The sequence below is a fragment of the Pristiophorus japonicus genome, chromosome 1, assembly GCF_044704955.1.
Source record: "Pristiophorus japonicus isolate sPriJap1 chromosome 1, sPriJap1.hap1, whole genome shotgun sequence".
NCBI classification, from domain to species: Eukaryota; Metazoa; Chordata; class Chondrichthyes; family Pristiophoridae; genus Pristiophorus; species Pristiophorus japonicus.
Genome location: NC_091977.1, coordinates 249,960,154 through 249,986,952, shown reverse-complemented (window position 1 = coordinate 249,986,952; position 26,799 = coordinate 249,960,154). Strand labels below are relative to the sequence as shown.

General features: G+C 42.3%; 1 protein-coding gene across 7 annotated transcripts in view; it reads right to left on the bottom strand.

The window, feature by feature from the left end:
* LOC139269514 (tyrosine-protein kinase JAK2-like) overlaps window positions 1-26,799 on the bottom strand; it is a 375,442-nt gene that overhangs the window by 76,061 nt on the left and 272,582 nt on the right. For all 7 annotated transcript variants that reach the window (XM_070888377.1, XM_070888376.1, XM_070888382.1 and 4 more), the window contains one exon: window positions 4,651-4,767. In XM_070888377.1, the coding sequence (XP_070744478.1) occupies window positions 4,651-4,767 (117 nt within the window). The remainder of the gene's footprint in view (window positions 1-4,650; window positions 4,768-26,799) is intronic.

Genomic DNA, 26,799 nt, shown 5'->3' with positions numbered 1-26,799 from the left:
AAGAAAGACTTGGATTTATATAGCGCCTTTCACGATCACCGGACATCTCAAAGCGCTTTACAGCCAATGACGTACTGTTGTAATCTGGTAAACTTGAGCTAAAGGAGCAATGACAAGTTTTCTATTGAAGGAAGCAAGCAACTCTGACATGGTCGTCACTTGGGCCAGAAAAAGCGAGCCAGAACATAAGAACTAGGAGCAGGAGTAGGCCATTTGGCCCCTCGAGCTTGCCCCGCCATTCAATAAGATTATGGCTGATCTGATCATGGACTCAGCTCCACTTCCCCGCCCACTCCCCATAACCCTTTACTCCCTTATTGCTCAAAAATTTGTCTATCTCTGCCTTCAATATATTCAATGACCCAGCCTCCACAGCTCTCTGGGGCAGAGAATTCCATAGATTTATAACCATCAGAGAAGAAATTCCTCATCTCTGTTTTAAATGGACGGCCCTTTATTCTAAGACTATGTCCCCTAGTTTTAGTTTCCCCTATGAGTGAAAATATCCTCTCTGCATCCACCTTGTCGAGCCCCCTCATTATCTTATATGTTTCAATAAGATCACCTCTCATTCTTCTGAACTCCAATGTGTATAGGCCCAACCTACCCTCATAAGTCAACCCCTTATCTCCGGAATCAACGTAGTGAACCTTCTTTGAACAGCCTCCAATGCAAGTATATCCTTCCTTAAATACGGAGACCAAAACTGTACGCAGTACTCCGGTGTGGCCTCACCAATACCCTGTACAGTTGGAGCAGGACTTCTCTGCTTTTATACTCTATCCCCTTACAATAAAGGCTAACATTCCATTTGCCTTGCTGATTAATTGCTGTACCTGCATACTAACTTTTTGTGTTTAATGCACAAGGATCCCCAGGTCTCTCTGTACTGCAGCACTTTGCAATTTTTCTCCATTTAAATTATAATTTGCTGTTTTATTATTTGTGCCAAAGTGGATAACATCACATTTTTCCACATTATACTTCATCTGCCAAATTTTTGCCCACTCACTTAGCCTGTCTATGTCCCTTTGCAGATTTTTTGTATCCTCCTCACAATTTGCTTTCCCATCCATGTTTGTATCGTCAGCAAACTTGGCTACATTACACTCGGTCCCTTCATCCAAGTCATTAATATAGATTGCAAATAGTTGAATACCCAGCACCGATCCCTGCAGCATCCCATTCGTCACTGTTTATAAATCGGAAAATGACCCATTTATCCTGACTCTCTATTAGTTAACCAATCCTCTAATCATGCTAATATATTACCCCCAAGCCCGTGAGCTTTTATCTTGTGCGGTAACCTCTTAACCTCTTATGTGGCACCTTATCGAATGCCTTCTGGAAATCCAAATACACCACATCCACTGGTTCCCCCTTATCCACCCTGCTCGTTACATCCTTAAAGAACTCCAGCAAATTTGTCAAATGTGATTTCCTTTTCATAAAACCATGCTGACTCTGATTGAATCATGCTTTTCTAAATGTCCCGCTTCTGCTTCTTTTATAATGGACTCCAGCATTTTCCCAACAACAGATGTTAGGCTAACTGATCTCCAGTTTCCTACTTTTTATCTGCCTCCTTTTTAAAATCCGGGCTTTACATTTGCGGTTTTCCAATCTGCTGGGCAGCTTCCTGACGAGTGCACCATGCTAGTACCTATCACACGAAACTCGATGTCACCAACGCTATCCACAGGCTTAGAAACTTAGAGACACCACAGTGCTATCGAACCTCCTGCACTGGGCTGAGCTGGTGTCTAGTGAGACATAGCTTGTCAAAGCAAGATCATCAGACATCATTTGCAAAGCTTGTTTTGTTGAGGTCAAGCACAAGCCCGCACGACATACTAAAATTTTTTACACTTCTAATTTTCCTTTGCGCTAAGGAGGTAACAGAGATAGGGAGGGGCGAGGCCATGGAGGGATTTGAAAACAAGGGCGAGAATTTGAAAATCGAGGCTTTGCTTAACTGGGAGCCAATGTCGGTCAGTGAGCACAGAGTGATGGGTGAATGGGACTTAGTGTGAGTTAGCACACAGGTGGCTGAGCTTTTGGCAGAGGCCAGTCAGGAGTGCATTGGAATAGACAAGTCTAGGTGATAAATGCACGGATGAGGGTTTTTTGCAGCAGATAAGTTGAGATAAGGGCGGGAGACAGGTGATATTACGAAGGAGGAAATGGGACGGTCTTAGTGACAGAACGGATAATGAGGTAGGAAGCTCAATTTATGATCTAATATGACACCGAGATTGTGAACAGATTTGGTCAGCCTTGGACAGTTGCCGGGCAGAGAGTTACTCGTTATTGAGAGAGCTTTCAGTTATTTGTCATTATTGTGCGTCTGAACAACCCAGCAAGGCCGTGGATGTGGAGCTCCTGCTGAACTTAATGGCAGCACCTCATTAACATTTCTTTGTTCCACTTCCCGCCGGAAAAATGGGCAGACTGGCCGGCAGTGTGGGAGGAAACATCAGCGGTAGGAGGCTGCAGCCGGGAACCCTCAGGAGATGCTGCAATTGGCAGAGGGGACAGCAAAAACTTGCTGGAAGTCCCTGGGGGAGCACTCCTGCAAATGGCGCTGTGAAAGGTATTGACCTCATGGAGCAGGCATCTCAGCTCCCTTCCACTGCTTCGTTTCCCGACCCCTGGGAAATTCACGTGGCATCCCAATTGCACTGCAGGAGCCCGATTTAAATTTGTTAATGAAGTGTAATGTCTCCACAGTGGGACACTCGGGCGCCACAATACCCGCTGCTGTAAAACGCCAACCGGCGCGGTGGATTGGGGGATGCATTTCTTTTCATTTTGAACCCCACTCGGACCCTCTCCTGAGTATGCTCACAAGTTTGTACAGCTGTTGAATTGGGAGTGGCTCAGCTAGTCACGTGATGTTCACAAGACTCAATAAAACCCCAGCCAGTTGGGTTCAGGGGATTCATGATGAGGCAGGTGGTTGTGAGCCTGATGGATGAACTGGTAATGTGTAGTGTGATTGGTTTATTAGCAATAGTTTTAACAACTAGTTCTTAATAGTGAAGTGTTACTATGAATTCTTGAGCAAAGACAAATACATTACAACGGTAAAAAAAATAATTGACAGACGGGGGTTTCCTTACATCTCCAGATTTTTGAAACCATTTTCTGCAACATTTTACTGAAAATCTCAGTACCTAGGTTCAACCAAAGTCCCCATGCATGCAGCCAACCATTTCAAAGTGAAGAATTACACTACATGAAATAAAGCAAACAGTTGCTTTTTTTGGCCCATCTTAGGTGCTTTTTTTAAAACTTTAGGACATAGTTTAAAAAAAAGTTACTTCTGCTTAAGATGAAAGTGACTTGAAAGCCCACAAGTAGTTAACACACGCAGTCCACAGTACTGTATATATAAAATTAAACTATAAATCACTGAACACCATATAACAAAAACATGTGTGAAAACAGAATTAAAATACCATCACTCAACAAATTGTAGTGTTTCCACTCTTTGAATTTTGGACTGTTTTGTGCGAGAGTGGGCAAGTCATTTCTAAAATGTAACTGCACCAAATGGGAAAATTTAAACACTTCACAATTTCACTATAGATATTGAACAGAGAAAATCATCCCCCAAATGACTTCTTTTAAAAGTGTAAGTACATTTTACATTTATTTCTTGTCTTGTATGCTATCAGAGTTATTTAGCTCTGTTCATCAGCAAACAGCAGATTTCTCAGTCACGAGCTTGCTTCATCAAATCGCATGTTCAGTTTTAGACTTGGCGAAAGGTGGAAACTTCAACCATGTACAAGTATCATGGCCTGAACTTTGCGGTAATGTCAACAAAACTGTCAGCGTTGCCAACATTACTCCTTTGAAACTAACAGCAACTTCTGGTGTCCGCACATGCGCAGATAAATGCAGAAATCCACAAGTTGCTGTTAGTGATTCTACGCTTCTCCACTGTTGAACACCCCGGTGCCCGCAATCAATTCAAGTCATTGAACCGACGAAAACTTACCCTTTTATGCTGGAATATTGCTGTTAAAACCTCCTGAAATTCATTCAAATTTAAGCTTCAGCTTTTGTTTTTCAATTATAGAATCATAAAGTCATTACAGCACAGAAGGAGGCCATTCGGCCCATCGAGTCCCTGCCAGCTCTCTGTAGAGCAATCCAGTCAGTCCCATTCCCCTGCTCTATCCCCGTAGCCCTGCAATTTCATTTCCCTCAAATGCCCAATTGAAATCATTGATCTTCTCCGCTTCCACCACCCTCATAGGCAGCGAGTTCCAGGCCATTACCACTCGCTGCGTAAAAGAGTTCTTCCTCACATCCCACCTGTATCTCTTGCTCAAAACATTAAATCTGTGTCCCCTAGTCCTTTAAGTTAAATACAATCCAAGCCTTTTACCTGGTCAGTTCCTTATTCTTATCTTCTTTTTACTCTCTTTAACTGAGGCTTAAACATACTGACTCGTAAGTTTCACCAGAACTGCCAAACTGCTCGTGGCCACAATCTAGTGAAGGGTTTGTCTATTGAGCAGAAGTAGCTTTCCGCATTCATCAGTAGGTCCATGAGAAGCCCTTGTATATGCTCCAGTCAGTGTCTGTCCCTCCTTAAATGTGCAAGTTTAATATTACACTCGATTATACCACCCTTACCAAAGTCTTGTCCTGTCTGTTTATGGTGACAATTCTGCCTTCTGAGGAGCCATCTTTGCTTGCTTGCTTGATGCTGACGTTGATGATTTCAGGGAAATCACAATAAGGCTGTAGATCCTGGCAACAGAGAAAAACATTATTATAGTATATGATAGCAAGTCAGCTAGAAATCAACTAACCTTCTTGTATGTCATTTTTGTGCAGTGATAATGTGACATTAAAAGGAAACAAAGATAGCTTGGCGCTTTTGGATTTTCCTCGGTCAACAACCAGATGGATTCAAGATGCATGTTCTCCCTTCTTCGGATTATTTAGCTTACAAATGATTGCTTTCTCTTAGCTTCTGTCAACAAGTAATCTCCGCTGACCTTGGTCCTACCGTTCCTCCATCAATTCACCCAGGATTCACAATCACTTAAAAGTCTCTAAATATTTAGTAGCTCATTTTCAAAAGGTAACCTGATATATCCATTTAGATTAAGTGAGAAACATGTAGTCTTGATAGAATCTTTGCAACAGTCGGCAAATTACGTTGTGGCAACTAACGATCCAAGCGAATGAGAACATAAGAAATAGGACCCTCGAGCCTGCTCTGCCATTCAATAAGATCATGGCTGATCTTCTACCTCAACTCCACATTTTTTTTCATTCATGGAATGTGGGCCAGCATTTATTTCCCATCCCCAATTGCCCTTGAGAAGGTGGTGGTGAACCATTTTACACAACTGAGTGGCTTGCTAGGCCATTTTGGAACGCAGTTTAGAGTCAACCACATTGCTGTGGGTCTGGAGTCACATATAGGGCAGATTTCCTTCCCTAATGAACATTAGTGAACCAGATGGGTTTTTATGATAATCTAGTAGTTACATGGTCACCATTACCAATACTAACCTTTTATTCCAGATTTACTTAATCAATTGAATTTAAGTTCCCCAGCTGCCGTAGTTGGGATTTGAACTCATGTCTGTGGATCATTATTCCAGGCAACTGGATTACTCGTTCAGTAACAACCACTATGCTACCATACCCTATCCCCATATCCCTCGATTCCCTTAGTGTCCAAAAATCTATCAATCTCTGTCTTGAATATACTCAACGACTGAGCATCCAGAGCCTCTGAGGTAGAGAATTCCAAAGAATCACAACCCTCAGTGAAGAAATTTCTTATCTCAGTCCTAAATGGCCGACTCTTTATCCTGAGACTATGACCAATAGTTCTAGACTCTCCAGCCAGGGAAAACAATCTCTCAGCATCTACCCGGTCAAGCCCTCTAAGAATTTTATACATTTCAATGATATCACCTCTCATTCTTCTAAACTCAGAATATAGGCCCATTCTACTCAATCTATTCTCATAAAACAACCCTCTCATCCCAGGCATCAATCTAATAAACCTTCATTGCATCCCCTCCAAGGCAAGTATGTCCTTCCTTGGGTAAGGAGACCTAAACTGTACACAGTACTCCAGATGTGGTCTCACCAAAGCCCTATTTAACTGCAGCAAGACTTCCTTACTCTTGTACTCTAAACACCTTGTAAATAAAGGCTAACATACCATTTGCCTTTCTAATTACTTGCTATACCTGCAGGCTAACTTTCTGTCATTCATGTACAAGGACACCCAGGTCCCTCTGAACACCAACATTTTCTCATTTCCCACCATTTAAAAAATACTCTGTTTTTCTATTCTCCCTATCAAAGACAATAATTTCACATTTCCCCATATTATACACTACCTGTCACCTTCTTACCCATTCACTTAGCCTGCCTATACCTCTTTGCACCCCCCTCAGCTTTGTATCATCAGCAAACATGGATACATTACACTCGGTTCCCTCATCAAAATCATTGATATAGATTGTTGCGGCACCCCACTCGTTACAGCCTGCCAACCTGAAAATGACCCGTTTATTCCTACTCTCTTTTTTCTGTCCGTTGCTGATATACCTCCAATCCCATAAGCCCTAATCTTGTGGAATGTAGCCAATTAACCAGGATATATGTACAGCACAATGCAGTAATTAAATCACCTGCAAATCTTTGTGCATGCTATTCTTCCCCAACAAGCAAGTGCACTTTTTAAGCAGACTGCACTGATGTTAACACCAATACAGCAAGCAACTTACTGCATTTCAGTGCTAAAAGTCCATTATGTCAGCACACTGAAGAGGGGGGAGGGATAGTGGAATGCAAGTGAGGGTAAGACAGATATTGCAGTCTCTCCTTGTCTAACAATGAAGAGCATGACTTACAGTTGAGCAGATAAGAGCTCCGGGTTGCTGCTAGAGCTGCGCTAACCAGCCACATTCCTATTAATCTATGCAGTCGTGTGGCCACACTGCGCTCTGGAGCTCCCGCGCAGGTCGTGCACCGGCTGTTATATGGAAAAAAATGCACTGGCGTGTACATTTAAATGGGCTGCACGGCCAGGTAAAGGGCCCGCGCACTGGGGGAAAAAAAAAAATGAGGGAACATTGCTGGGAGGTTCCCAATTATAGCCAGAAAATAACTCTCTCCGTCCTGTTGGGGAGTCTGGGACTCTGTTCTATGCTATCTAACAGCAGCATAGTTCCATTGGTTTGTGTTATAGCATGCCGATACTGCAATGTGCTGCACTATGGTATTGTTCACATCACAGGAACGCTTAAGGGGTCACTCATTCTATTTCTGCCACTCTCCTTAGTTGTTGATATATTTGCATAATTTTTTTTTGAATCACAAATACAATTAAGATCATTCTGGGCGAGTTAATTTGCAGTTTAAGGATAAGATTAACAGTATAGTGCCACTGAAAACTGCCTCAAACGCTCTTATTTATAACAATGCCCGGAGATCCAGGCACCACCTTAACAATTCTTTTCATTTCACCATTGATGGCTTGGTTAGTAAATGCATCAGTCAGTGTCCCATTGGGCCATATTAGGCCAGGAAGGCTCTCGATTTCATGTTTGATCTGTGTGGACCTTGCTGATCTCAACTGCGGTAATGGAGAGTGTTACCACATTCCTAGGCTAGGGAGGGGGCAAATCATCAAGGATTCCTGCTTCTGTTGACTGTCTGGTGAGACTTGCTGAAATGTGTGTGCATGTGGACATTGGATTAAGCTCAGCTATGATGCAACCCATATTAGAATAGCTTACAAACATCCATGGTCGAGATTTACACATGAAGAATGCACACTTGGGCACAATCCAAGAGAGATGGGGGGAGTCGGGGGTAGGGGGAAGAAACAAGTGTAATTGCCTGTTCTGGAGAAAGAAAGAGGGGGGAGAATAAAATAGGACAGTAAATATATTACTGCCACTGTAAGTAATGCTTGCAGTAAGTTTCACTTTAGCTCTCGGAGTATGATAACATACTGGGCTACTTTGATCACTAAAACAAAAGATTTTGTTCAAAGTGCTCCCACTTTTTTATGGAAGATACAAATAATTCCATTCATCCTACCTTTATCACTGAATCTATTGAAAATTAGCATTGGCCAGCTCCCCACACAGCAACTTTCTGGAGAAATCTTGTGAAGTCACTTACAGAGGGAGCTAAAATAAGATTGAATACTAAATATTAGCAATACTGCGCAGACATAAATTTAGCCCAAGGCATCCAACCACAAGCCATTCAATAATATAGGACTTCTCTGCGAACAGGACATTTAATGATGGGTTTGTCCAGCGGCATACGGAGTTGGAGTTGGAGTTGCAGAATGATATGATGCAAGTTCACAGCAGCAACTTTCCACACAAGTGAGCTTCTTGATGTCAGCACATACCAGGAAGGAGCCCATGCAGCTCCCCCAGAGATAGGAAGCAAAAAGGCAACCTTGGCCATTGTCTCACACCCCTAGTGGTCAGTTACAGAATATCATGGCAAAGCCTGGGATGCCACAGTAGAGAACTAAAAATATCGAAGCAAAGAAACCAAAACATTTTTTTTAAATAGGAAACATAAATTAAGTCATTGTGTGTTAAGATCAGTCAATCAAAAGTTGCCAGCCTGTTTTTGGAAGGGGGTTTTGTATGGAAAATTCAACATGCACTGGAACAAACGATCACACTTACGTTACACTCTTGGTACTGGTCTCCACTCAATTACTCAGACATTACACATTCACTAAATGTCATTCCTCAGAGTGAGGCTGTCAGACTTTCTGCAAAAAGTCAGGAAAATGTAAGTGTTGAACATCAAGTTATGCTTACAAGGCACTGTAGTGGAGGTGGCAGAGGATTCACATATCAGACAAAGTTCAAACAGGGTAGCAGGACCTGGCAACCAGGATGACTGCTTTTTCAGCCAGCCAGTCAATCAATTAAATCTACATGGAACTGCACTATGCACATTGGTCCCAACTTGTTTGTGCAATTATCATTATGTTTTATTTATAATCAAGACTGATGTCAGTCACAGTCAGTTTCTCGCAAGCTACATTAGTTGGCTGACAAAAGTTAAAATGCCAACAAAATTTCAGATATGCACTTTTTCAAACCTGTAAGTTCAAAATCTTCACTTTTAAAATTCTCATCCTCATCTTTAAAACCCTTTATAGCCTTGTCCCACCCAAATTCTGCAATCACCTCCGTCTCTATATCCAGCCCCTAAACATTTTGTTCCTCGGAGTCTAGTCTCTTGTGCATCCAGCCTTTCCACTCAGCTGCCTGGGCCCTACATTCACAAATTCTCCGCCTGAACGTCTCTGCCTCACTCTTCCTTTTAAAACTTTCTCAAGATCCATCCCCTTTCTGTCACCCCTCTTAATTTATCCTTTCCTGGCCTGCAATCCATTTCCCATTTCCTTAACGGTAAAGCACCTTGGGACATTTTTCACATTAAAGGTGCTCGATACATGAAAGTTGTTATTTACTTAATAGCAACAGAAAAGATGATTAAATAGCAACAATGGACATGTACAAAGAGAATAAAGGAGGACAGCAAATATATTATTGCCACTAAATGTAATGTTGGCAGTAACTTTCACTTTAGCTCTTGCTGTATGATAACATACTGGGTTATTTTGATCAATAAAACAAGACACGAGGCACATAATCTCCATCCTGTGACTCCTGATGATGCTATGCTCAAAAAGGAAGGCAAGTCTGCTGGGAGTATGTTTCTATTCAAAGTACTCCCTTTTTATGGAAGAAAATAATTGGAATATGCTCTATAAATGTCCTTATTGTTCTAGTGAAAACATCAATTTATCCCTCTTTTGGATGAGACGTTAAACCGAGGCCCTGTCTGCCCCCTCAGGTGGACGTAAAAGATCCTGTGGCACTATTTCAGAGAAGAACAGGGGAGTTATCCTCGGTGTCCTTGCCAATATTTATACCTCAATCAACATCACTAAGCACAGATTATTTGGTCATTATCACATTGCTGTTTGTGAGAGCTTGCTGTGCGCAAATTGGCTGCTGCGTTTCCTACATTACAACAGTGACTTTACTTACAAAAAGTACTTCATTGGTTGTAAAGTGCTGAGATGTCCGGTGGTTGTGAAATGCGCTATATAAATGCAAGTCTTTTTTTTTATCCCTGGCATGGAATAGGGTCGTCTTCCATTCAATGTTGCTCCCGTTACTAGTCAAGCAGGGACTGCCCCTATAGCTAATAGCGTAGGCTGAAACTGCACCGTAAGTGGGGAATGCTCATTTCCTCACCAGAAGCATTGTTTTTTGGGTCAGATGCTTCTTGCAAGGGCTGCGAGACTAGTTTGAAGTCATATGCCCTCCTCTTCTCCAACTATGGTGCTGCTCTGGAGCACATAGGAAAGCTCACCATGGGCAAAAGTCATTAAAGAAAGATTTGCATTTATATAGCATCTTTCATAACCACAGGACGACCCAAGGCGCTTTGCAGCCAATGAAGTACTTTTTGACGTGTAGTCACTGTTGTAATGTGGGAAACTCAGCAGCCAACTTGCGTACAGCAAGCTCCCACAAACAACAATGTGATAATGACGAGATAATCTGTTTTTTTGTTATATTGATTGAGGGATAAATATTGGCTAGCCTGCTCTTCTTCAAAATAGTGCCATGGGATCTTTTACTTCCACCTGAGAGCGCAGACGGGGCCTTGGCTTAACATCTCATCCGAAAGATGGTACCTCCGACAGTGCAGCACTCACTCAGCACCGCACTGGAGTATCAGCCTAACTTTATGTGCTCAAGTCCCTGGAGTGGGATTAGAGTTGCATAGGCCACCTCAAGGGTCTCAATGGCAGCATTAAATTTGACATTCCTGCTTAATTATCAATAAAAGTTATGGCATGTTTATTATTTTTTTTTCTAAAGAAAGGGGGAATACTTTCCATCTTTAAATTAGTTGCCAGGAGGTGCACATGGACAGTTGGTGGTGAGTTGTCCTCAGCATTTCCCTTAACACCTCTCACCCAATGGAGAAGTACCTATCCTCCACTCATGCTGTTCCCAGTGGCTGATACTTTAAATGTACCATGTGAAGGGCGATGACTGCAAAGCCATATTCTATTATCCACATCCACCAATCTCAGACTAAGCACCTAAACAGCTCAAAGGAAGTCCAACATTTGTATTTATATTTACAAACTCTTGATTCCTTGGCAAGCCTAACATTATATACTTGGAGTAGATACTCTGTGGAAACTGGTCTTGAATTGGCAAATTCGTATCTGGACAAAACATCCGCTGAATGTAAATCAGATTGCATTGGAAGATAAAAAACTGCAAGGGCCATCATCCTGGTTTGTAACATCGTGAGGAGTTGGGTGGAAGTGTAGAAATTGTTTGTGTTGAACCAAGGCAGGAAAACGAGAGGACATGATTATAAGATAAGGAAACCACAAACCACACAGCTTAAAGGGACCCACACAGACATCTTGAAATGTTTAACCGTTTACTCTTCTGTTGTGAATACGCATTTGAAAATAACGCTGCGATGGAAGTGATGCACATTTCTTCCCTAAACAGTAAAACGCTTGGCAAGCAGGTTTTCATAAACATCCCATGCCTCTGAAAACTACTTCAGACCACAAGCAGCTAATTTATGGGACAGACCATCACCGAGTAAAATATATACAGATTCAAATAGAGCCTTTTAAAAAAAATAAGCTAGGAGGTCTCTGATCCAACAGATACAGATAAAGTCGGAGGGAAGCAGTCTGTGCAGCCTTCTCACATGGATCTAATTGCCAGGATAAACTAGATGAATTGCATATGTTGTCATTCCATCCATTTAACATTTAAACTTCTTGCAAATGCCTACTTAAAAATACTGTTCTATTTGAGCATTCTCTTCTGTGTCTAATGTAATTGGAGCAAAAATATTTTTTTACGGACATGTGATTCAAGGAATCAACCAATATCAATCTGAATTTAAATCTGTCCATGTTAGACAGGCAAGCTCAATGGACATAAACATACAGCTTTTGTTGATGGTCTGCAAGGCATTTGACAATTGACCTGTTTAATTTTAGTCCTGAAGCAATTTCAGACACATCTTTCAAGTAGGTATCAAAGGATATTTCGACATGGTTTTTCATGAGCTAAACTGGCAATTCAGTTTATGCCATTTACTAATGGCTTGGTTCATACTATCGAGTAAGTAGTTTAGCTGCGCGGAGAATGCTGCTGTTTTACAGGCATCCTTTCTATTTATTTATATTTAAGCCATCATTTTAAACAAGATTGGTGAAACTCATATGGCTAAAATATAAAACTGTTTTTAAAATGGATCTAGGTCATATTGGATTCCTATAAATACAACAACAAAATGAGCTCTGGGTTTAGTTCATGACTACCAACTTGAAAACCATACTGTCAAATATTGATTGAGATTCACCATTAAGTTACGCAAGCTAAAGATGTGTTTGAATTATCCAGTAAGGTAACATAAACACATGAGTTTTATGTAAGCATCCTTAGCAATGGTGGAAAAGGAAAAACAATTACTACAAACAAAGATTACATTTTAAAACCAAGGGTTCAATTTTCCCCAAAGCATTTTTTGGCGTACTTGGGTTACGTCCGTTTTTTGGGGGGCCCCAAGTACACCAAAAAAAAAATGTTCTAAATTTCCCCGTTGGATTTCTGCATTTTGGCATGGCCTAACTTGTCCTTTAGTTTTGGGGGTGGAGCCTTGATCTGGGCCAAAAAGATCGGGTTGCCACGGTAACCAAGGACAAATGCGAGCTGAGGCTGCAATTTGAAACATAGTCAGCTCGCAACACATTAAAACACACTGCACCAACTTAAAAACACATGAAAATAAATTGCAGCAACTTACCTCCAACTATTAAAGCCGTTCCCGCTTCCCGCCCCTAGCCCTGGCTGAAGGGCTTGCCAGTCTGCTTGTCTAGCCCGCCCTGAGCCCCTTGCCAGTACCAGTCCAGCTCCCCCGCCCCACCACCCAGCCCCAAGTGCTTTGCCGGTCCCGGTCCCCCACACCTAGCCCTGGCCGAAAGGCTTGCCGATCCAGTCCCCGCATCTCACTACACCCGAAAGGCTTCCATCCCAACCCCTCTCTCCCCCGCCCCCGTACCCCCTCCACCTCACCTCTCTCTCCCCCTCTCTCTTACCTTTCCTGCTGCTGCTGTCCAGGCATCTGCTGCACTTACCTGCGCCGATTTCTTTAACTTTCCAGAAGGTTTTTCTGCAGAGGCCACATATGGTAGCCTAAGTAGAACTGGCCAAACTTGCCTAAATGGCCAGAATTGGTGTGGGTGGAAGGTTACGCCCACTTTGGATGAAAAAAAATAACCTATAAAAATCGAAACTGAGTTACGCAGGTGCAAATTGATTGGGGAAACTGTGTTTTTAAAAATTTAGGCCAAAAACGCAGCCTGCTCAAAAAAACGGCGCAAATCACTGGGGAAAATGAAGCCCCAAGTATCCAGTCATCAGGAGGCTTATATCAACAACACTAACATTGTGCCAGGAGGCAGTTTGAGGATACTTTGAATTCATGGTGAAATGCTATTTTGATCCAGTATAACACACTGGTAATGCCACATGTAGTATATTAGGTACAGTTTTGGAAACCCTACATTCAAAACGGCATTGATGCACTGAGAATGGTTCAGAGAAGAGATACAAGGATGGCGATGAAACCTGTATCAACTACCTTGTTTAAACTGAAACTAGACAAGTATCTGTTTAAGAGTGCAGTCAAATATCATAAAGATAAATATAGATAATAAAAGAAACAATGTAATGCTACGGGCTCAGTCCTCTTTGAGTATCACCATTCAAAGCCAGACATAGGTTGTAACGTTAAGATTGAAATTTTGGAGCTTTACAAGGTTATTTTTGGGGTTGGGTTGGGAAAATTAACTTTTTTTAAATTCTTAGCTATTTCAGCTGTGGTTAGTCACTTGCCTCAACAGATTAAATAAAGTATTGGATCTTTTTCTTTTTCTTTACTAACACTGAAAAGACTATACTATAATATTATTCCCAGTGTCCACAAGTTACTACAGTCTTTGCAGTGCCCACTGATCGCAGAAGGCCTCAAGCATACCGGCGGACACCGCATGCTCCCTCTCGTCAGACAAGACCACGAAAGAGAGGCAGGCAGTCAGAATTTTAGTCGTGTGTTATTTGTCGAGAGCCCAACACCCATCAGTGACTGCAAATGTTATTGGGAATGAATCAAGTTGGGGAACGGAATATTTTCCACTTTTTACACCAAATGTTGGCATTAACGGTTCCTGATCAGGCACTCTGCCTACCCTTTTCTCATAGTATAAACCAAAACTGGCGGCTATAAATATAAGACAGTCACCAATATAAGATAATCCAATAGGGAATTCCTTTACCCAGAGAGTAATGAGTATGAGGAACTTGCTACTAGGCAAATAGCACAGATGAATTTAAGAGAAATTAGATAAACACATGAGAAAGGAATAGAAGGATATGCAGATAGGGTTAGATGAAGAGGGGTGGGTGGAGGTTCGTGTTGGGCTGAATGACCAGTTTCGTTGCCGTTATTCTATGTAAAAAAAAAAGAGCTGTCATTTTAACGCAAGTCAATTTTTAATAAAATCATGGACTAATTAGGATATTATGTCAAAATCATTGGAAATTCATGAATAATTGGGACATGTTAGATGAATACTTTGACTATAATACAGCCTCAAGTAGAATACAACTCCAAAAAATTTTGAGTAACTCTCAGCTGGCCAAACTTCCCTAATTGGCGTAGGTGGCTGGTTACGCCCCCTTTGGCTGAAAAAAAAACTGACCTAAAAAAATCGTAACTAACTGAGTTACACTGGTGCAAATTGATTGGGGAAACTGTGGCTTTTCAACTTAAGCCAAAAAGAGCAGCCTGCTCCAAAAAAACGGCACAAATCACTGGGGAAAATTGAGCCCTATATCACTGGCTAAAAAGATAGGCATGTAGGGTTGAGGAGAATGTTCCTCTGACACTATCACCTGTCTATTAGGCTTTGCACGAGCACTACGAAGAGACTTCCTGATGACTCTGAAGAGAACCTAATCAGTGTCAACTATACATATTTGAACAGTGCATAAAAACATCATTTTCAGCTGATCAAGCCTGCTCTGTGATTGCAGTGGAACAGCTGGATGACTGGTGGGATCGCACAATGTTACTGCTGAAGGTACATATGTGAACTGCAACTCTGGGGTAGACTGACCAGTGGATGATAAATAGAAACATAGAAATATAGAAATTTACAGTGCAGAAGGAGGCCATTTCGATCCATCGTGTCCGAGCCGGACGACAAAGAGCCACACAGCCCTCGGTCAGCAGCCCTAAAGGTTATATATAAACCCATGAACAATGGGGGACCGGTACATAACATCAGAATGTAAGAAATTGGAGCAGGGGTATGCCATTTGGCCCCTCGAGCTTGCTCCGCCATTCAATATCATGGCTGATCTGTTCATGAACTCAGCTCCACATTCCTGCCCGCTCCCCATAACCCTTTACTCCCTTATCGCTCAAAGATCTGTCTATCTCCGCCTTAAATATATTCAAACACCCAGCCTTCACAGCTCTCTGGGGCAGAAAATTCCATAGCTTTACAACCCTCAGAGAAGAAATTCCTCCTCATCTCAGTTTTAAATGGACAGCCCCTTATTCTGAGACTACGTCCCCTAGTTTTAGTTTCCTCTATGAGTGGAAATATCCTCTCTGCAACCACCTTGTAGAGCCGCCTCATTATCTTACATGTGTCGATAAGATCACCTCTCATTCTTCTGAACTCCAATGTGTACAGGCCCAACCTACTTAACCTAACTTAATAAGTCAACCCCCTCATCTCCAGAATCAACCTAGTGAACCTTCTCTGAACAGCCTCCAATGCAAGTATATCCTTCCTTAAATACGGAGACCAAAACTCTACGCTGTACTCGAGGTGTGGCCTTACCAGTACCCTGCACAGTTGTAGCAGGACTTCTCTGCTTTTATACTCTATCCCCCTTGCAATAAAAGCCAACATTCCATTTGCCTTCCTGATTACTTGCTGTACCTGCATACTAACATTTTGTGTTTCATGCACAAGGACCCCCAGGTCCCCCTGTACTGCAGCACTTTGCAATTTTTCTCCATTTACCTTATAATTTGCTTTTCTATTTTTTCTGCCAAAGTGGATAACCTCACATTTTCCCACATTATACTCCATCTGCCAAATTTTTGCCCACTCACTGAGCCTGTCTATATCCCTTTGCAGATTTTTTGTATCCTCCTCACAATTTGCTTTCCCACCCATCTTTGTATCATCAGCAAACTTGGCTACATTACACTCGGTCCCTTCATCCAAGTCATTAATATAGATTGTAAATAGTTGAGGACCCAGCACCGATCGTTGCAGCATCCCATTAGTCACTGTTTGCCAACTGGAAAATGACCCATTTATCCTGACTCTGTTTTCTGTTAGTTAGCCAATCCTCTATCCATGCTAATATATTACCCCCAAGCCCGTGAGCTTTTATCTTGTGCAGTAATCTTTTATGTGCATTCTGGAAATCCAAATACACTACATTCACTGGTTCCCCCTTATCCACCCTGCTCGTTACATCCTCAAAGAACTCCAGCAAGTTTGTCAAATATGATTTCCCTTTCATAAAACCATGCTGACTCTGCTTGATTGAATTATGCTTTTCCAAATGTCTTGCTGCTGCTTCTTCAATAATGGACTCCAGCATTTTCCCAATGACAGATGTTAGGCTAACTGGTCTACAGTTTCCTGCTGTTTGTCTGCCTCCCTTTTTAAATAGGGGCGTTACATTTGTGATTTTCCAATCGTTGGGACCGCCCCAGAATCCAGGAAATTTTGGTAGATTACAACCAATGCATCCACTATCTCTGCAGCCACTTCTTTTAAGACCCTACGATGTAAGCCATCAGGTCCAGGGGACTTGTCCGCCTTTAGTCCCATTAATTTACCAAGTACTACTTCATTAGTGATAGTGTTTGTATTAAGTTCCTCCCTCTCTATAGCCCCTTGATTATCCACTATTGGGATATTTTTAGTGTCTTCTACCGTGAAGACCGATATAAAATATTTGTTCAACATCTCTGCCATTTCCCTGTTCTGCATTATTAATTCCCCAGTCTCATTCTCTAGGGGACCAACATTTACTTTAGCCACTCTTTTCCTTTTTATGTATCTGTAGAAACTCATACTATCTGATTTTATATTTTGTACTCGTTTACTTTCATAATCTATCTCCCTCTTAATCATTTTTTTGGTCGTTCTTTGCTGGTTTTTAAAAGTTTCCCAATCCTCTGGCCTCCCACTAGTCTTGGCCACATTGTATGTCCTTGTTTTCAAATTGATACCATCCCTTATTTCCTTAGATAGTCACCGATGGTTATCCCTTCTCTTAAGAGTCTTTCCTTCTCATTGGGATATATTTTTGTTGAGAGTTATGAAATATCTCCTTAAATGTCTGCCACTGCTCATCAACCGTCCCACACTTTAATTTATTTTCCCCATCCACTTTAGCTAATTCTGCCTTCATACCTTTGTAGTCTCCTTTATTTAAGCTTAGGACACTGGTTTGAGAACCAACTTTCTCACCATCCAACTGAATTTGAAATTCAACCATGTTATGGTCACTCATTCCTAGAGGACCCTTTACTACGAGATCATTTATTAATCCTGTCTCATTACACAGTACCAGATCTAAGATAGCCTGCTCCCTGGTTGGTTCCGTAACAAAATGTTCAAGGAAACTATTCCAGACACACTCTATGAACTCTTCCTCAAGGCTACCCTGGCCAATTTGCTTTGTCCAATGAATATGAAGGTTAGAATCATCCATATTAACATTCCTTTATTACAAACCTCCATTATTTCTTGATTTATACTCTGTCCAAAAGTATAGCTGCTGTTGGGGGCCTATAGACTACGCCCACCAACGACTTTTTCCCCTTATTATTCCTTATCTCCACTCAAACTGATTCAATATCTTGATCCTCTGAGCCAATATCGTTTCTCACTAGCGCACTGATTATTGTGTTCCTGACACAGATGAGACTGCACACGGAGGTTAAAGTAACAGTGACCTCAGTCTTTAATAAGACACTCCAGAGTGAGGAACAGGCCTTAGGGGCCGGCTTATATACAATGCTCCCAAGGGATGCTGGGATCCCGTGGGACTTCAGGGGATGAGCTCCCTGGTGGCAGAACATGGGAGTACATGCTTTACAGATACACAACACTGATCTCATCCTTTATTAACAATGCGACCCCAACTCCTTTTCCTTTCTGTCTGTTCTTCCGAATTGTCAAATACCCCTAAATATTTAGTTCCCAGTCCTGGTCACCTTGCAACTATGTCTCTGTGATGGCTATCAGATCATACCCATTTGTATCTATTTGTGCTGTCAACTCATCTATTTTGTTACGAATGCTACGTGCATTCAGAAAAACAGCTTTTAAATATTTTTTTTACCATTTTTTCCTGCTTTGACCCCACTTTCTGATTCACCTTTATATTTATACATTCTATCCCTTCCTGGCATGCTTTGGTTTTCATTTCCCCCAGTGCTACCCTGATCTATTGCCTTCTCCTTGTTCTTTGATTTTTTACATTTCCGCTCACCTGAATCCTCCCCCCCACGAATTAGGTAAAGAGCATCCGGCTCAACCAGTCCGTCCCACACAACCGCGATACGCCATGTATCGCAACATTTTACACTCCACCCCACCCGGAGCCATGCTCCTGGGAGAGGAAAAAACCCAGATAAAAACCCAGGTGAATTGGGGGTGAAAAAATCTGAGAAAAAAAATGTGTGGCAGCATTGGATCCAAAGATTACGGGCTCAATTTTCCCAATATTTGCGCCGTTCTTTTTTGGAGTAGGCTGCTTTTTCTGGGCTAACTTAAAAATCTCCAGTGTCCCCAATCAATTTGCACCAGCGTAACTCAGTTAGTTACGTTTTTTTTTAGGTACGTTTTTTTTCCCTCAAAAGGGGGCGTTACCAGCCACCTACGCCAATTCTGGCCATTTAGGCAACTTTGGCCAGCTCATAGTTACTCCATTTCTACTTAGGCCAGCGTATGTGGCCTCTCAAGAAAACCCTTGCGAAGAGTTAAAGAAATTGGCACAGGTAAGTACGTCAGAGGCCATTTGGCCTGGGCTAGGGGCGGGAAGTGGAGTGGACCTGGACAAAATTGGGGGCCACAGAGCGGTGGGAAGGCACCGGAGAGGCTCGGGGGGGAAGGGAGTGAGCTCAAAGTACAACCACTAGTAAAATGGAGAGTTTACAGACAGTAGAACTGTTCTTGCATAGTAGGACATCACTGTTGTTTCCATTTGCAGTGAAACTCTTTAGACTACCAGGAAATACCTCAGTTGCTGCGTTAGGTTTGCATCACTGATCTTTGATGGTATTGGGTGGTAGTTATGAGTTCAGTCTCTTGAGAGATGCATCAGTTGCCTGGTATTGTAGTCGTGATGCCATTCCTCTCTCAGATTTGTTCTATTCTATCGCATATTCTCCCCCTCTCTTACACTAAACTGTCAGACTTATTTCCTGTAATGCTTCCCTGTGATTGACATTCTCATCATGCCTGCTTTCCATCAAAATTACACTCCCTATTCATTTTACCTACCTCTGACTCGAGTCCTTTAAGCCCGGTCTCCAAACTAGGTGCTGATGTTACTTACCGCTGGACAGTCTCAAAGGACCTAAAATGAGTCCTGTGGCCTGATGCTGACTGTCCATTCCTGTTGCCACCTCACACGGCTGCCATCCACAAGCCAACACTGCCTGCCATTCGCCTTTCTCTGAGCTCTACTGCGCATGCGCGGCCATTTCAGCAACATCAAGAACGTCATACTTTTTCCCCGCGCATGCGCAGAAGGCCCGGCTCCTTTTTCCAGCGCAGACCGCAGGCTCCACCCCCCGAGGCGACTGGCCACGCTGCGCAGCTACAGACTCGAGGCCAAACATCAGGGAAACTTCGGAGATTTTTTTCTGGAGCATCTATTTACCTAATTAAGCGGCGCAACTCAGGCAATACGCCAGAAAATGGGCTCGGGGAAAATTGAGCCCTATGATTTGTGGATTTAAGAAATGCTGCAAATCTGCTAGGAATGACAATGAAAGTGGTGACCTGTGGAAGGGATGTAAACCTGGAGCTGATCTGGTAGAAAATGGTGTGAAGTAATGGTAATGATGATGACAGTTGGTGTGTGGATACTGATCACAAATTAGACAAAGTCAACTTGCATATTGTGTTCAATAAATCTGATGTAGTTCTGAATTTGAGTGGTTTTACAAGTCCTTCATTATTTCACCCTTGCTGTTATATTCCCATCATCTGTCCGTATTTCCTCGTATTGTTTAATTCACGTCTAGCACTTCAAGCTGTTTAAGAAAGGTCAAACGATCGCGGATTCAAGGCCCGCTGACACTCCAGTGCAATACTGAAGGAGTGCTGCACTGTCGGAGGTGCTGTCTTTCAGGCAAGATATTAAACCGTGGTACACTCACACACATATATTCCTACTGAACCCTCCCTCCCTGGTTTTCAGAGATCGCAGTGTAGGTGAACACATTAACCTTTCAGCAGCTTGCGTATTTGTCCATAGAACACTGACACTGTTCCCCAGGCCCCCCCGACTTCAGCTCCAGCACGCTGCTCTCCATGCACAGGGCTCTGCTGCACTTTTTCCACTCTCTCTCCAGCCGCTCACGCTTTGGTCACTGGTTCTTTATTAGTGACCATGCATATTCTGGCCTTGTGTCCCGGTCTTACTGCCGGCCTCGGGTCCCAACCTCGCTTGCTGGTCTCGTGTCTCGACCTCCCTGCTGGCCCATGCTGTTCCTTCCCTGGGTCCAGACTTCGCTGCTGGCCTGTGCTGTACCTTTCCTGGATCCCAACCTCGTTGCAGAATAAAGTGCTATTTACTCTGCTCCAATATACCCTAATCACCAAATAGCAACTCCTTCTAGACCGGTCTAACATTAAAATTTTAAATTTCCTACATCAAGTTCATGTGCCTCATTAGCACTATGATTATGACCCACTTGCAACAGCATAAAACCTTGGCTGGGAGTCTCCAAATCTCAATCCATTCTATTTGCATGACCTCTAATGACATTTGCAGCAGGCAGAGTATAAAGCCTAGTTAGCATCCCAGCAACGTGGACTGGATTCAATGTCTTTCGGATGAGACGTTAAACCGAGGCCCCGTTTGCCCTCTCAGGTGCATGTAAAAGATTCCATGGCACTATTTCGAAGAAGAGCAGGGGAGTTATGCCCGGTGTCCTGGGGCCAATATTTATCCCTCAATCAACATAACAAAAACAGATTACCTGTTCATTATCACGTTGCTGTTTGCAGGAGCTTGCTGTGTGCAAATTGGCTGCTGCGTTTCCCACATTACAACAGTGACTACACTCCAAAAGTACTCCATTGGTTGTAAAGCGCTTTGAGACATCCGGTAGTCGTGAAAGGCGCTATATAAATGCAAGTCTTTTCTTTCTATGTTCCAGAGCTAAAAATGCAGTATTCCAACAAACTGATACTTCGAAGGACTGTGTAGCACAGTGGGAGTTTCTGAATATTGGAACTAGACCCAATGTCATAAGCTGTTCATATTCATCCTATCCCAATTAGAATGAATAAAACCCAGTCATTTTATGTTCCAGTCCATTTCTTTATTACACTGTCGGGAACTACAAGTGCATTAACTGGACCTGGATTTTGGATACTCAGTTGAAAAGGTTTAGCCTATCCGTTTAAGATTTGTATCAATTACACTTCTCCACACCCCATGACAGCCGCAGCTCACAAGACCTTCAAGCAACCTACGCGCTTCCTATGTATGTTCCTTTCTATAAATGCCTAGCAGAAGTGTTCAAGAGTAGCCCAGTGGAAAACAGACTTCTGACCTTCCTGTATCATTCTTGCCGACAAAGCACAGCCGTAGTCAAGAAAACAGTGTGTCGACAATCGCGTGCCAAAAGCTGCAGTCTCTCACACTGTTGCATAGCTCTGCCTATCTAAGCAATTCCTTTCAAATTCTGTGGTTGTCAATTTTTTCTCATGTTAAACAGAAAAAAAAACAGAATAAATAATTGGCGGCTTTGTGGCAAAACACATTCAAAACTCTCTTTTTATGTATTAGCAAGACGTGATCTTACATCTGGGATTCCCTACTTGGCCATTTCTCAGTCTTCACTGTTGTTAAGGGGAAAGTAGAGTGGGGGCAGGGGTTGCCCCTCAGGAAGGGAAATAATTTTCAATGCGTCATCTTGAGGGGCTTTTACACACTCTCTGACAACCAAATATTAAGTGACTTTAGCAGTGCTTTGATGGGAACAGGGCTTAAGGTGGCAGAGAGCTGAAAAATGGGAATGATTAAAAACAAAACTAAGAGACTGTAATGCATAAGATAGAAAGTTGCTTAAAAGGATTTGTTGGGAACAGTTCTATAAAAAAAGCAAATGGCATTATTCTTGTACTTTCACCAACAAAAAAACAAGAAGCCAAGAGCTTCCAGCTTATCCAAAAGTGGAAGGGTATGGCTTGGATAAAGGATCCAAATAATAACCTCTAGGTCTTCTAAGCACTGTTTCTAAAAAAAACACTCAATAACCAGTTGTTCTTCTATTGTGCTGTATATGGAGAATCAAGACCAAGTGTAATCTTCAGGTACAGCAGGGTTTGATGTCAAGTGATAATTGGACCAGGGCACTCGGAAGTAATTCAATCCCCATTTTAAAATCATATATTCCGTCATTTTTATATTCCATTATAAACTCCCACACCCTCAAATATAATTAAAACTGCCTATGTAAACTTGTCACACTGTAATTATGCCCCTTTGTTTCTCTCAAACCCGCTCTCTCAAGCCAACCACAGACGCTCACTTTACCTCCTCCTGTCTCCCTCTAACTGCCACACTTCTCTCAGACCATCACATTCCTTTCTACTCCCTTCTCTCTCCCCCTCTCCTTTCTACGCTCACTTCCTATCTGTTTCCCACGAAGAGCCTTTGCTTGCTTTTAAAATACTTTTATTGAAAAATCAAATTAGAATGAGGAAAACTGAGAACTTTCCTCTCACAGGAGGATTGTAATGACCTTTTATAATGGTCAATAAATGCAGATGGTGATAATTAATTGGCTTCAAAATTCAGCTGCTGTTTTTTTTTAATTGAACCAATGGAAGAGAGTGGAATCGCTAAGGTGCCACATAAAAGGTTACTGCACAAGATAAGAACTCACAGGGTTGGGGGAATATATTATCGTGGATAGAGCATTGGCTAACTAACAGAAAAGAGAGTCAGGATAAATGGGTCATTTTCAGGTTGGCAAACTGTAACTAGTGGGGTGCCACAGGGATCAGTGTTGGGACCTCAGCTATTTACAATCTATATTAATGACTTGGATGAAGGGACCGAGTATAATGTAGCCAAATTTGCTGATGATACAAAGATAGGTGAGAAAGCAAGTTGTGAGGAGGACGCAAAGAATTTGCAAAGAGATATAGATAGGCTAAATGAGGGGGCAAAAATTTGGCAGATGGAGTATAGTGTGGGAAAATGTGAGTTATCCACTTTGGAAGGAAAAATAAAAAAATAAATTATTTTAATGGGGAGAGATTACAAAATGCTGCAGTAGAGGGATCTGGGCATCCTTGTACATGACACACAAAAAGTTATCATGCAGGTACATAAAAAATAGGAGCAGGAGTAGGCCATACAGCCCCTCGAGCCTTCTCCGCCATTTAATACAATCAAGGCTGATCCGATCATGGACTCGGGTCCACTTCCCTGCCCGCTCCCCATAACCCCTTATCGGTTAAGAAACTGTCTATCTCTATCTTAAATTTATTCAATGTCCCGGCTTCCACAGCTCTCTGAGGCAGTGAATTCCACAGATTTACAACCTTCAGAAGAAATTCCTCGTCATCTCAGTTTTAAATGGGCGGTCCCTTATTCTAAGATTATGTCCTCTAGTTGTAGTCTCCCCTATCAGTGGAAACATCCTCTCTGCATCCAGCTTGTCAAGCTCCCTTATAATCTTATATATGTTTCGATAAGATCACCTCTCATTCTTCTGAATTCCAATGAGTAGAGGTCCAACCACCTCATAAGTCAACCCCCTCATCTCCGGAATCAACGCAGTGATCCTTCTCTGTACTGCCTCCAAAGCAAGTATATCCTTTCGAAAATTTGGAAACCAAAACTGTACGCAGTCTTCCAGGTGTGGCCTCACTAATACCCTTTATAATTGTAGCAAGACTTCCCTGCTTTTATAGTCCATCCCCTTTGCAATAAAGGCCAAGATTCCATTGGCTTTCCTGATCAGTTACTGTACCTGCATACTATCCTTTTGTGTTCCATGCACAAGTACCCCCAGGTCCTGCTGTACTGCAGCAGTTAGCAATTTTTCTCCATTTAAATAATAACTTGCTCTTTGATTTTTTTCTGCCAAAGTGTCTGACCTCACACTTTCCAACATTATACTCCATCTGCCAAATTTTTGCCCATGTCTATGTCCTTTTGCAGATTTTGTGTGTCCTCCTCACACATTGCTTTTCCTCCCATCTTTGTATCATCAGCAAACTTGACTATGTTACACTCGGTCCCTTCTTCCAAGTCGTTAATATAAATTGCAAATAGTTGGGGTCCCAGCACTGATCCCTGCGGCACCCCACTAGTTACTGATTGCCAACCCGAGAATGAACCATTTATCCCGACTCTCTGTTCTCTGTTAGTTAGCCAATCCTCTATCCATGCTAATACATTACCCCCAATCCTGTGAACTTTTATCTTGTGCAGTAACCTTTTATGTGGCACCTTGTCAAATGCCTTCTGGAAATCCAAATACACCACATCCACTGGTTCCCCTTTATCCACCCTGTTCGTTACATCCTCAAAGAATTCCAGCAAATTTGTCAAACGTTACTTCCCCTTCATAAATCCATGCTGACTCTGCCTGAGTGAATTATACTTTTCCAAATGTCCTGCTACTGCTTCTTTAATAATGGACTCCAACATTTTCCCAACCACAGATGTTAGGCTAACTGGTCTATAGTTTCCTGATTTTTGTCTGCCTGCTTTTTTTTTTATAAAATAGGGGCATTACATTTGCAGTTTTCCAATCTGCTGGGACCTCCCCAGATTCCAGGGAATTTTGGTAAATTACAACCAATGCATCCACAACCCCTGCCGCTACTTCTCTTAAGACTCTAAGTACAGCACGTAATTAGGAAGGCAAATGGAATGTTGGCCTTTATTGCGAGGGGGATGGAGTTTAAAAGTAGGGAAGTCCTGCTACAACTGTACAGGGCAATGGTGAGACCACACCTGGAGTACTGCGTACAGTTTTGATCTCTGTATTTAAGGAGGGATATACTTGCATTGGAAGCAGTTCAGAGAAGGTTCACGAGGTTGATTCCTGAGATGAAGGGGTTGTCTTATGAAGAAAGATTGAGCAGGTTGGGCCTATATTCATTGGACTTCAGAAGAATAAGAGGTGATCTTATTGAAAAGTGTAAGATTTTGAGGGGGCTTGACAGGGTAGATGCAGAGAGGATGTTTCCCCTCTGGGGGGAATCGAGAACTAGGGGGCACGGTTTCAGAATAAGGGGTCAGTCCTTTAAAACGGGAATGAGGTGGAATTTCTTCTTTCAGAGGGTCATGAATTCTCTACCCCAGAGAGCTGTGGAGGCTGGATCACTGAATGTATTTAAGGTGGAGATAAGACAGATTTTTAAATGATAAGAGGGTCAAGGTTTATGGGGAGCGGGCAGGGAAGTGGAGTTGAGGCCAGGATCAGATCAGTCATGATCTTATTGAATGGCAGGAGCAGGCTCGAGGGGCCACATAGCCCTATTTCTTATGTTCTATGTTCTAACATTAGTCTCAAAAAGATGTACTTTCTCACCCTCTCTTCCCCCACCCCCTCACGATCAGCTGAATAGTTTCTGAAGTTCCTATAACATAACAAAAGCTGCAACTGGATGTGTACTGACATACTGACACAGCCTCTGTAAAAAATAAATTATATTTAACCTCCATTAAGATTTTAGAATTTGCTCTCTCGTTACTCAATGATTTGACGAGAAGCTACTGAGCAGAAAGTTGAAGAAGCTGGGAAAAAAATAGTGGTGATTGTGCAGTCGTCATGTAGCCTGGGATATTGGGTACACTGCACATGCTCAAACTGTATATTTCAAATTCATCTCAAAGAATCACAAAATCTGGGCAAAAATTGCAACTCTGAGCCTCGGATAGATCAGAGTGGGAGTGGATCTCCTGTCCTCTGCCTTTTATACTGTTCCAATGAAACTTAACATAAATTTGAGAAACAGCATCTCATCTTTCTTTTGGGCACGTTACAGTTTTCCGGACTCAACATCGAGTTCAACAATTTCAAAACATAACCTCTGTCCCTATTTTTTTTCTTTTTTCTCTTTCCCAGGGCAGCTGTTGATGATTCTGCCATCTCCATTTACACCCTATCTAGACCCATCTTTTATTTCTTAACTTGCCCCATTACCATCTCCTTTTGCCTCGCACCATCATCCCTTTTGTCATTTAATCTCTTCTGTCTTCCACCCGATCACAGACCTTCCCTTTTGTTCGTTCCTTCCCTACCGCCCTCCCCGCCCCGCCATCCCTGCCCCTACATTTGCTTGAAAACCTGTTACATCTCTAACTTTTACCAGTCCTGACAAAGGAT